Genomic DNA, 13,094 nt, shown 5'->3' with positions numbered 1-13,094 from the left:
ATTACTTTCCGGGATTACTGATATTACTACTATTAGTTTTATCGATGTATGCCGCCCGGGGTTACGTGCTCCCTGCAGCATTTATGTCTATTATTGAATATATCATTATTATTATTATATACGTAGTCACAGCTCGTTACACGGGGAACGCGAATAAGGTCCGAGCGAGGACGCGGGAAGTCCTCAAAGGGGGTAAAGATGAAAAATCTGAAGAAATTGATATCTTCATATATAAACTAAATCATTTATATTAATAGATTAATAAATAAGCTAATCAATAAAATATATTAGTTTTTATCTTTAAATATAAATACAGTTCCGTAGTGACCGTCGCCCGATGCACACGTGCTTATCGCTGTGTCCCTCGTACAAATTGTGCTATCAAACGTGTTCATCATTTTTAAACAAATGTGATATGCTCATCAATGTCTCGTTAACGTTATTTTTTTTTCTCTTTAGTTATTTTCCTTCGGAATTTCATCGAGTGCTGAACGTATGCGTCAAACGACTAAAATATAAATTAAATAATCTATTTATTTTACATTATTACGCAACACTTCTGTACAGTTGCGTTGCGTTTTTATCTAAGGCCGTCGCCCGACGGTCTAATTACCTTAATCACCCATCGCTATCGCCACAATGTCTACTACGCATACCACTATCAAAAACAAAAATAATTCTAACACACTGTCACTATCAAATAAAATCAAAAATAAAACAAGCCAGAATAACAATTCGAATAAAACGAATATAACCAACAACTCAAACACGTCGCTACTAAATTCCGCTGAAAAAAACGGATGGACTACTAAACGACAAAAAGAACTCATTCAAGCTCTTCGTACACAACCTCGGATCTACCGCTCTCACCCCAAGAGAGCCTACATGTCAATAAAAAAACTATTCTCGTCAAGAAATCGCTACGAAGTATTCAGTTTAATGGAACAATCACCCAACCCCTCTGCAGAGGACGCACAGACTTCTTCTACAGAACCTGTAGCAAATACAATTATTAAACATATTATACCTCCCCCTATTTTCATAAAAGGCGTGGACGATTTTCCGGGCGTGTGCACAGAACTGATTGACCTGATTGGTGTTGATAATTTCCATTGCAAATCAACAGCCGACCGACTAAAAATTCAAACAACTAATCCTGAGTCGTATAGAGCGCTTGTTCAATTTCTAAGAAAAGAAAATGCAGAATTCCACACTTACCAACTTCAAGAGGACAAACCGATTCGAGTGGTAATTCGTAATATACACCCAACCACACCTTGTGAGCTAATAAAAGAAGAACTAGTCACGCGATTATTTGAGGTCAGACAAGTAACATCAGTCCTACACAGACTCAACAAAAACCCGTTACCTCTCTTTTTCGTTGACTTAGAACCCACAACTCACTCAAACGAAATTTTTCAACTTACTTCTTTACTTCCCCAAGCAGCAAAGAAATGTTTTTGCAACATTTTAAAAAATGTATGAAAAATATTTATTTATTCTATTAAAAATGTTTTTAAAATGTCTTAATGATCGCATTTACATTACTTTAAAAATGTTTGGTAAACATTTTAAATATGTTGTAAATACATTTTGTTTTTATAGTGATAAAAATATTTTTAAAACCATTTCTAATATTTTTTTTCATATATATAAAAATTAATTTTTGCTGTTTTTATACATTTATTTATGCAACACACCAATCTATAATTATTTATTACCTATATATAATATGTGTATAAACTATTAGATTAACCAACGTGAAGTCGAGATTTATTTTGAAGGGAGTGCTTTAATTTTATATTTAAATTAGGTACCTATTTTGTAAACATATTGCTTGGTTATAGGTTAGGTGTTATACTCTATTACATTTAGTCATCAATCTTTGAATTACAATAATGTCAAATATAAAATAGAATTATATCTATATCTGACAAAATAGTTTTTAGAAATCTGAAGTGTATACTGCATAGTAAATGTTTGTTGAACATTATTTTGGAAACAGGGAAAAGGGTCAACACCCAAAACACCTCCTTCCTGTGCTGCTAAATCATATACATATTTTATAAAAAGGATTTAGGAAAATAAAAAAACCAGTGACTGTTATTTGAATAATAAATGAATATTATTATTATAGTAACTTTAAAATATATTTTATGAATTAAAATGTATTATAATCATCTAATAATGGCGATGATTGTCCTGGTGGTATGTTTTCTGCAGACTTTTTATTTCTTTTTTCGTCTGTATTAAATAAAACAAAATAAAAATTCAACATAAGTATATGATTATAATTACAGAATACCTCTATACTGGGGTTAAAATGTATTATATAATATATCTATAATTTATTGTATATATGTAGTAGTCTAATAAGCTATTTATTTACTTTATAAATATATCATTGTTTCCTTGGGCCCTTTTATAAAATAAATTTAAAATATAATACATAAGCTAAGACTTTAGAAAATGTAAAGGCTAGATTTTCAAAAGTTATCAAACGTATCAGTACTTCAACTTATATTTGAGCCTGTTGTTCTAAAATCAATGGCTATTATGGTTCTCAATAAAAGCACAAACCACCAGTTATTATTTTTTTGTTTTCAACAATGTGACCAAAATAATTTATAAGTATTCCATATATGTAATGCCATATAATAATGTTTTACTCTCGAACTAACTAATTTAAATAGTTTATTGAAAGTTTAATTATTATCAACTATATGTTTATGAATTAATAAATACAATTACATTTCAATGTTTAAGCAAGTTGGCCGTTCTCAATATTTTTAGAACCACGACCCAAATTGCCCACCTAAAATCTTTCACGACCCACATGAAATTAATTATTTTAATGATTACGACAGTGTTTTGTAAATAATTATATGACGCAAATTATTATAAATAATAATTTTAAAACCCAAATAATGCAATTTGATGCTCACGACCCATCAAAAATTAACTAGCGACCCAGTTAAGAAATGGTGGTTTAAGCTATAATATTGAACTAACATTTTAAAAAAAATATAAGAAACTTTTAAATAATTGAATTATTTAAGCTAATGAACTTTTGTTAGGTGAGTTAAAAAACAATAGAACTGACACATTCTCATTATTTCTATAATATTATAATAGAGGTATACCTAACCTATACATTATATCCATATAATAGACATTTGTATATAGATACAAAAAACATATTTCAGAAATCAATATGAACGATTATTAATGTTGTATTATATGTATTGATAGTATACTATAATATATATTATGCATATGATAACATACCTAAGAGTTCTGGTAGGTGCTTGTGCAAACCAATTCATGACACTTGCAATGACATCCATCTTATAATGTTCAGCAGAATTAGGAAACTTTTTCCCCACACAGTCTGTAACAATAATTAGACAAATTATGCATACTTAAATAGTATAAAATTATAATATGAATAATAAAGATAATTACTTATAATAACTTTGAAAATTTTATAATTTTCCAATTTCTTTTTTTTTTTTTGCCCTTTCCAGCTGTAGTCAGATGCAAATGTATCAGTAAATATTGTCCTTAGTAAGCTGTTGGTTACTTTGGAAATCGATTTACCTTCAGAAGCAAACATAAATGCTGATACCTGTTATACATATTATATTATATATACAAATAATAACACCATTTAGTACAATAATATATACTTATAAAGAAAAGTTTTACCAATTTATCATTATATCCAAATATCCAAGGTCATAAGATGTCAGCTTTGATTCTATAGCCAAAAGCTTTTCTTCATCATTAATTGGAAAAGTTGATAATATATCATCAGTTTTTTCTTGATTGAATGTATTATTTTTAAGTGTTGAAGCCTCTTTATTTTCAATGAATGAATGAATTCAAGTTTTAAATAATTCATGTTTGATTTGAATTTTAGAAAGTCAGCTGTAATTTTTAAAACATTTAATTAATATATTTTCATGTATGCTAGTATACATTAGTGTGAATAACATATAGATTTATATGTAGTTAAAATAATAATAATTAATTTGTTGTTTTTATTATATTACCAGATAGTCGACAAAGTTGATGTCCTAACTATACCAACAGTTGATAGGTTTCATCTTTATTTGCATTGTTATTTTGAGGTTCAAATGAACAATAATGATTATTTTTTTTATTTAATTTGCACTTATTCTCAGTAATATTATCACTTATGAGGACTGAATCATCTTAAATTAAATCAAACAATAATTATAGATAAAATATAAATATATAGCGCATATCAATAATAAATAACAGTGCATAATATACTCAAATTCTGTGCATGTAATTTATGAGATATGTAATTAAAGTTTATATGAGCGGAGTGGTGTGGTAGGGGCTACAATACTGCAAAAAATAGTTGGTCGGTCCACTACTCTGCTCTCTTAAAATACTTAAAAGTTATTACTTAATTACTAGTTTAAAATCTGATTCAGTTTCAAAAAAAAAAGTAAAAACTTAAAAATGTATACTAAGGTTTACTATCTATTATGTAACTTATTCTATATAATGCTTGAATTACAATAAATAATTCACTTAGATAAAAACTTAAAAATGTTTGTTTCATTAGTACCAATATTTATTCATTAACATAAAATATACTTACAGTTGTTATATACTGCACTATTGAGAGTATTTATATCTGCTGCATCTATTAATAGATGATTAACAGCTGATGATGTACTTGTATTTGCAGAAAATCCTGTTTATTGAAAAAGTTACATTTATGATTTAATAATAGTTTAAAATCTAGTAAATAATCACATTACACAAACTTATAATAATAAAGCTATTAAAATATCAGCTGTATTATAACTATATAAACTGTATTTTATTATTTTAAATATAAAAATATTTACCATTATCAATGACATAAGAATATGACATATTTTCCAATTCCACTTTTGATGCTGATGATGATGATTCTCCTGCAGGTGTGGTACTACCTATAATAAACAATAAACATTTAAAATATGTAATAGTATTATACAAGCAAACTGCACTTCATAATTACTTTTGAAAACCAAGTGTCAAACAACTTTAATGCAAATGTAACTACTAAAAAGTCTTTTAACTATACATACCTAACTTAATGCTTTGGTGGGGAGTGCTTGTTTTTTCTGCACATACAGCATTATTTTCAGAATCATGATTTTCTAAAAAAAAAAAAAAAAAGATTAAATGATTAAACTAAATACCTAACAATAATAATATTAATTAATACCTTTTTTTTTTGGGGGGGAAATTAGGATAGTCTAATTGGTTATATGATGATGACTTCTGTTTGACACTCATATGGAAAGCCTTAGAGTTATCAGAGTCAGATGATAAATTGGAGAATAAACCTTGAATGTTATTATCTTCATTATATTGTAATTTTTTTCTCATTCCACGTCCCTTTAATTCAGCATCAGAGTGTAAATTATTTTTATTTTTGTTTTTCAATAATTTATACATAAGTTTTACACCGTAATCATAATTATCTGTAAATTAGTAAAGAATAAATTTAAAAAAAAATTAACAATAAATAAATATGTATGTATATTATATTAAATTATATACCTATGTTTTTCTCAACTATTTTGATTTTAAATTTTTCCCAATCATTTTTATTTGGTTTTGATTTTTCTTTAGCAAGAGATTTTATCTTTGATAACCGAAACGACATAGGATACCAACATGTGTTGTCATCGATTATCCATACATTTGGAATTAAATCCGGAGTCTTTGCATTTGGAGGCTCATACAAATGTATGAGTGTCCACAGCCTGAAATATAAAAATAAATAAATACATAAATCATGTTATTGTCTTTTTATTAAACATTAAAATAAATTAGTAGTTAGGTACCTATATAATTTAAATTCTTCACATAAATTGTAAAATAATTAGAAGAGAAGAGAACTAAATAAAAAATGCTAGATAATGTTATATTATATCAACAGGTATTTATAGAAGAGTAGTGAATTAGATACTATAATAATAATTTATATACAATAATGTACATAATATAATGTGTTTGAAAATAAATTGTTGGCTTATTATGCTGTATGCAATAGGGGGAAAACAACATAAATATGTTTGAGCTTGAAATATACATACTTTTTACAAATAAATGAAATGGGCCACAATTCAGGCTCTGATAATTTTTCGACTTCATAAACACCTATTAATGAGCTATCACAAGGAATTTTGAAAAAGTTTCTTTTAATTAAAAATTTTCTACCAATAATTACAGCACAGTTTAAATCAATAGAATGACATACATTTTCTATCATGACTATGTCTCCACAATCTAGACCACAGCAGTTATTTGGGAATTCAATTTTTAAGCTAAAATTGGGAAAATGTATTTTCTTGTACTGTGGACCCATACATTTGAGAGGTAATGGACCTTTATTGTAATGAATACGGGATAGTGAAGGAAATTGTTGATTCTGAGTCGCTAAGGATGGCAAAGACAAACTAACATCACAAAATAATTCAGCCATTCGGTTTCCAATCTGCTCTAGAGGCTTATTTCTGCCTCTAACCATTGACTTAATTTTTTGTAAGTAATTTTCAAACGGAAATGCTGAAATCTTATCCAATGTAAATTCATTGATTTTTGATGAAAAATAGTCAGCATCATCAACCAAGTGGATCAATCCGTGAAAGTTATGAGTTATAAAACTTTCATCATATATTTCAATAAATGATTGAACAAAATGTCTTAATAATTGTCTTGCATAGTTTCTTAAATCTAAATCCCCACAACTATTTGGGCTAAGTAAAATGGAAATTGCCACATTTAACGTCATGAAATTATTATATTTTTCTCTGTCTAAAACCCCTCTTGTGGCAACTGGTCCACTGTATAATAAAAATTAACGAAATTCAGTAGCTTTCCAACGGAGGAGATACTTTAATGCTCTTGGTTTTCTTACAAATTCTTCTGGAAGATTTTGGATTTCCATAAAATCTGATATCTTTTTAATTAACTGTCGTGATAATTTATAAGGAATGTCCCCCTGGTACCACGTTGTTAGCATAGTTCGCATAACTCCTAAATATATTAAATGCATGGGATCTAATATAATAGAATTTACAAAATTAATCTCGGGAATTCTGATTAAAGCAGTATTGCGAAGACGATAATTAGAATCAGCCCAGTTAATAAAATCTTCATGTGTTCTAGCTGTACAATTTAAGTCTGTAAATACTCTTTTATGACTAACAGTAGAACCACGAACAGTACAGTACAGTACAGTACAGTACAGTACATTTGGTGCATGAAAAATATCCTCCATGACCTTTAATTCCTAGCAAATCTTTTTTTACTGGTGCATCACAAACAAAACCAATAATTTTTATAGAAAATGATATACCATTGTTATTTGTTATGCCATGTTCGGATAGTTCCACTATTTCTGTAATAAACGAATCTAAAAACATATTCATATCACTTGGTTTTTCTAAACCATAATACAATCCAACTGGCAGAACAGTTTTTTTCAAATGAGGTATGTTGATTATTGTAACTAAAATAGGAATCACTTGACCGGATGAACTTTTAAACAATGGCAAGCCATCAACATTTACTAATAAATTAAGTTCATTTATATCATTAAATGAATAATTGTTTATCAACATTTTCAAATTGTGTTTCAAGCCAAAATGAATATAGTTTCCAGGTTCCAAAACTTTTTTTAATAAAGACATATTAGTTTTTAATAATGTTCTCGCATCAGTTGGAAGTTCATTATTTAAACAGTTAACATTATTTTTTAATCCAGTTAATAGATCAGTAACTGCAGTTGCAGTTACATTATGTTTAATTGCCCAAGACCGAAGAAAATTTTTTATATCCATGGGTGATTTTTCAGTATTCAAAGTTAGAGGTCCTTTTAAATTGTTAACTGTAAGTAAATTGTTTTCTTCAGACGTATCATTATAACTTGAAGTTGAATTAAAAACAAAATTTTCAATTTCATTAGATTCGGTTAGATTACAGTTATTTGTAATACATAGTTTATCACTATCTGTATCAGTTGATTCAACAATATAATTAGAATGACCAATATAAGATGATGTTTTATAAACTGGATCAGATGAGGAAGAAGAACTATTATCTGAATAATTAGAAGTTGAATCAACATTGATGTGTCTTCTTTTGGATCGCTCAGATAATTGATGAAAATAAGGACGTTTTCTGTTCATTTTCTAAAATAATGTAGAATATTTATATATTCAGTGAAGATTCAGGGTAATTATTGGGTTTGTAAATTATGTGCTTACATCAAACCTAATACAATCTACATTCTACAATACCTACATAATATACTATACAATAAATAATATTTTTTTAGGTACCTAATTAAAAGTTTAGAACTGAAACGATGATAAATAATTAAATTCTTTACTAAGAGCAGGTAGGTGTACCTATAATAATAAGTGATCTTCAAAGTATTATGCACCATAAAGACAAAACTTACAATTATAGCCAACTATAATAATATTATGCAGAATAAGAATATAACATTTTTGTATAAAATTGGTTCAATTTGAAATACTGACATTAATACTCTTGAGCCCTGTGCATATTAGATTCTTTCTAACCTATGAATCTACAAGAATTTCTTCATGTATATACATTTATACGTAGGTATTAAAATAAATTCCGGTAAATATAGTAAATATTATTGGAAAATGATAAATAATTAAGTTTTATTTAGGTGGTAGATACATTACCTGTTTTTTAATTCTTTCTGTGCTGTACTAGTCTGTGAAATACTGAAATGTGAATATTGGAGTGGAAATGTAGAATTATAAACCGCTGTAGGTACTTATTACCGCACCGAGAGTCGAGAGACAAAGAGACGGTCGTATACAGTCGTCGAGTCAACGGTTTTGGGTTTATTTCATTCGCCTTATCGGTGTTTACTATATTGTAATGCGAAAGCGGTGCGCGGCGCGCGCGGTTACAGACGACAGTTGCTAATCTATTTATTGGATATTCCATTTCAAGCTATTTTTAGGGTGTCCAAGTATCAAGTCTTTCCCATTTAATTTTGTGGTAGGTATATTATTATATATACAATATACTCATTAATAGTAAAGATAAGCATACACTTTTATGCCAACGTAACGGAGAGAAACAATGGTTTCGAATGTTTCTCACTCGCACTCGCACAGAAAAGCTTCCGAGTGACAATGAAACTATAATTTCCGTGACCCGTGAGAGAAAAGATATTATATAATATGTTGTCTGTATGTGTTAGCGTAAGCCGCGTCGAGACCAAAGAAACATTTGTCGGAAACACGTGTTTTCGACATTGTCGTCGACAATGTTTCCGATTTCCGCTCATAAGCGGTAACATAAATATTTGTCGATGACAAAGTCGGAAATAAATGTCGCTGACTAGTTTTTCTTGGTGTGGACGCGGCTTTACAGAAGTGTATACAATGTCGGCATGTCGCATATTAGCTATAGGTATATAAGTTAAAATATATGTATACACTAATTACACTAGTAGGTACACTACAGCTATTGTACTGCCTGTACTATACTACAAATATATTTTTATTATCGTAAAAAACATACAGATAAGTTTATTCAAAATAGGTTGATTCACTTTAATTTTTAAAGTAACGATGCTAAACGTTACTGCTGATCGTAAATTATTTTGGTATAATATGTTACGCACTTGTAAGATGGATACAAAACAAATGCGTGTGTATATATAGCGTACCTACCTATATATTATCTCAATAAATATTTGACATAATATAATTTGTGATATTATAAATTATAATAAACTATTGTATATTTTTATCACATAAAATGCATAAATTTAAAATTATAAAATATCATCAGTAGTAGTATAGTGGTTCGTGGCTTGTAGGCAGGGCCGGGCCGATCAATAGCAGCGCTCCTGGCAAAATAAAAATTTGCGCCCCCCTTCCTAAAAAAAAAATAATTAAATGTTAACTTATTTACCTATAAGCATAATTAATATTTACTTTAAAGCTTAAGAGTTAAGTTTATTATTTTATTAAATTAAAATAACAACATTTTAAGAATATTTTAAATTCAAAATAAAAATAACGAAGTTAATTAATTTATATTACCTACTTTGGTATGACTTTAATAACAAATTACAAAAAAAACAGTAGCACATAAACAAGAATTGTATAAAAAATGTAAATACAATTTAGTTTAACATATTTATTAAACAAATTTAACTTTTCTGGCTTTTTTGGAAGCAAATTCTTCGATGATTGAAGTGTAGTCTATCTTAGATGCAATTTCTTGTTCAATTGAAATTATAGCTAAATTTGATAGACGTTCTTGACCCATGGTGGAACGGAGATAATTTTTTATAATCTTTAATTTGCTAAAACTTCTCTCGCAAGTAGCTGTAGTAACAGGCATTGTTAAAAAAATTCGTAATGCCACTTCCAAATTTGGGTATACATCTTTTAGAGAATGTTGATGTATACATTTTAAAAAGTCATAACAGGTTGCAGTTTTAAATGATTCTATTAATCTAGAAGCTTGAAACTTGAAACTTTGAACTTCTGTGTATAGCTCACCGCCATTCAAATCAACACTGTATAATAACGCTAGATCATCAGACCATTTTTTGATATCATCAATTCCCATTGTAGATAAATTTCGACCAGACAAAAATGAGAAGTTTGAAGATATATTAGACTTTTTTTCAAATCTCCATTTTAGACTTGTAATAATAGAATCTAAAGACTGATAGCATTGTAGCTTCACAATAGTTTCACTCGATTTATTAGTTTCTGTTTCATTTGACTCCAAGTTATATTTTTTACGTTTTATTTTTCTGGTAGTTAGAAATTCAGTGGGTATGTTTATTAAAATTGCAATTTTTTTAGCTTCATTCAATGCATTTTCAAAACCATTTTCTCGTATATTTTGTATGCATTCAATTAAACCTTCTAAACTTTTTGTGGCCACATCAATAGTCTGATTTTGATTCTGTAAAGATAAATTTACTTTGTCAATTTGTCCTAGTATAGAATCCCAAAAATGAAGGAGGCATAAAAACTTTAAATTTATTTGCTTCAGAATTTGCTGAGCAGATGTTGTTGTGTTTTTATTAAAATCATTCATGTTGGTCACTATATTGTTTAGTATATCATAAACGTGCTTAAAATTTAATTTTAGAGCACTCACTGCTTGTTTTTTTGTACTCCAACGTGTGTCACAATGAGATTTTAAAGTGATTTTCATAGTTTGCATTAAGAGTTTCCATCTACTTGTCGAGCCAGAAAAAAATAAGTATATATTTTGAATTAAGCCAAAAAATGTGATCATCATAGGTGAAACTTCTGCAGCATGAACACCTACTAGGTTTAGGCTATGAGCTGAACATGGTAAAAATGTTGCTAGTTCATTTACACGTAAAATATGTGATTGTACACCATTAATACTTCCAGCCATATTTGCGCCGTTGTCATAGCACTGTCCTCTACAGTCCATTATATCAAGTCCATTATTTCTTATAGTGTTTAATATTTCATTAGAAATCCCTGATCCTGATTTTTCGTTAGTACATATAAAATCAATAAATGATTCTTTAATCATAATCTCTCCATTGGAAATGTAGACATACCTAATTATTTGTGACATTTGTTCCTGGTGAGATTTATCGGGAGTGCAATCGAAAAGAATTGAGAAGTATTTTGATTTTTTGATTTGTTCAAATATAGTTTGTCTTACTTGTTGACCCATTATACAGATTATTTCATTTTGAATTTTATGAGAAAAATAACTAATAGTTGGTTTATTACTATCTGTAATATGTTTTACGTGAGCTAATAAAATAGGGTTGTAATGACTTATTACTTCCATTAAGCTTAAAAAAATACCACAATTTGCTTCTCCTATTTTGTCTGACGAACCTCTTAAGGCCAGATTATTTTTAGCGCAAAATAAAATTCCGTCAACAATAACTTTAAGAATACAAAACCATTTTTCTTTTTCATTTTTAATAGAATTTTGAAGCACATAATCAATTGTTTTACAGTCCCGTAATCTTTTTTCTAACTCCTTCCAGTCCAAAAAATTTTGTTTATGGTTCTTACTATTCTCATGCTCAGCAACAGAGGGATTTAAATGTTTCCAATCTTTAAAACCATTATTCGAACATGTGGATTTCCTAATGTCATTATTTGAAAAAAGGAGGCATGCAAAACAAAAAATTGCATTTTTTGATTTACTGTATAATAGCCATTGTCTTCGAACTTTTTCTCCGTTATTTAAAAATTTATAGAACCATTTACCGTCAAAATGTCTACCATCCTCATCATTTACTGGAAAATAATTATTTTGATCCATAAGGTATGGTCCTCTTTCCACCATTAAATCTCTAAATCTAGAAGTCATAGTCGGCCAACAACCAGGATCATTAAAATTAATGTTAATTTCATTACTTTCTTGGCTAGTAGTAGGTTCATTGTAATCATTGTTTTGTGTACTATCTTCAATTAAGTTGTAACGATCGTCAATTGTACTTTCAATTTCAATATTATTAATATAAAGTTCATTATTTACTTGGCTAGTAGTAGGGTCATTGTTATCATTGTTTTGTATACTATCTTCAGTTAAGTTGTAACGATCGTCAATTATTGTACTTTCAATATTAGTAACCGGTGTATCGTCTTTTTTTTGTTCAGTATTAATTGTATTATCCTCATCATATTTTTTATTAATCCAGCTACTCAACATTATGGATGATTTGATGTTGTTTTTCGGTCTTTCTTTTCTTTTTTTCTCAAACCAAGCCCCAGAAGGTTTTTTTTTTGAGGGGGACATATTTAATAGGTGATGGTCTAAACAACAACTAACTAACACATTGTTATTTCCTGCGGCTTGTATGCGGGTTGAAATTTATACATTGTTATAAATAAAATATATTACTTTACGATATCAGTTATATTGTCTATCGCCATGGTTGAAAATTAATTTCGACAATCAATATTCAATAGTAAATTTCGGCCTAGATTTTCAAATATAATTATATCAAATTTTGCACCCCCATTCCTACTCTA

The 13,094-nt window shown here is 28.4% G+C and overlaps 1 protein-coding gene and 1 pseudogene across 1 annotated transcript; both read right to left on the bottom strand.

Annotated features, from left to right (window-relative positions):
• Positions 1-1,871: 1,871 nt before the first annotated feature.
• Positions 1,872-3,904, bottom strand: LOC132932800 (uncharacterized; annotated as a pseudogene).
• Positions 3,905-10,239: 6,335 nt separating this feature from the next.
• Positions 10,240-12,858, bottom strand: LOC132932799 (zinc finger MYM-type protein 1-like). Its single transcript, XM_060999159.1, has one exon. The coding sequence runs from the start codon at positions 12,856-12,858 to the stop codon at positions 10,240-10,242; it is 2,619 nt and encodes an 872-aa protein (XP_060855142.1).
• Positions 12,859-13,094: the final 236 nt, after the last annotated feature.

This window comes from Metopolophium dirhodum, chromosome 1 (assembly GCF_019925205.1).
Source record: "Metopolophium dirhodum isolate CAU chromosome 1, ASM1992520v1, whole genome shotgun sequence".
NCBI classification, from domain to species: Eukaryota; Metazoa; Arthropoda; class Insecta; order Hemiptera; family Aphididae; genus Metopolophium; species Metopolophium dirhodum.
Note: the sequence above shows the minus strand (reverse complement) of the source record. Positions and strands in the feature narration are given on the sequence as shown.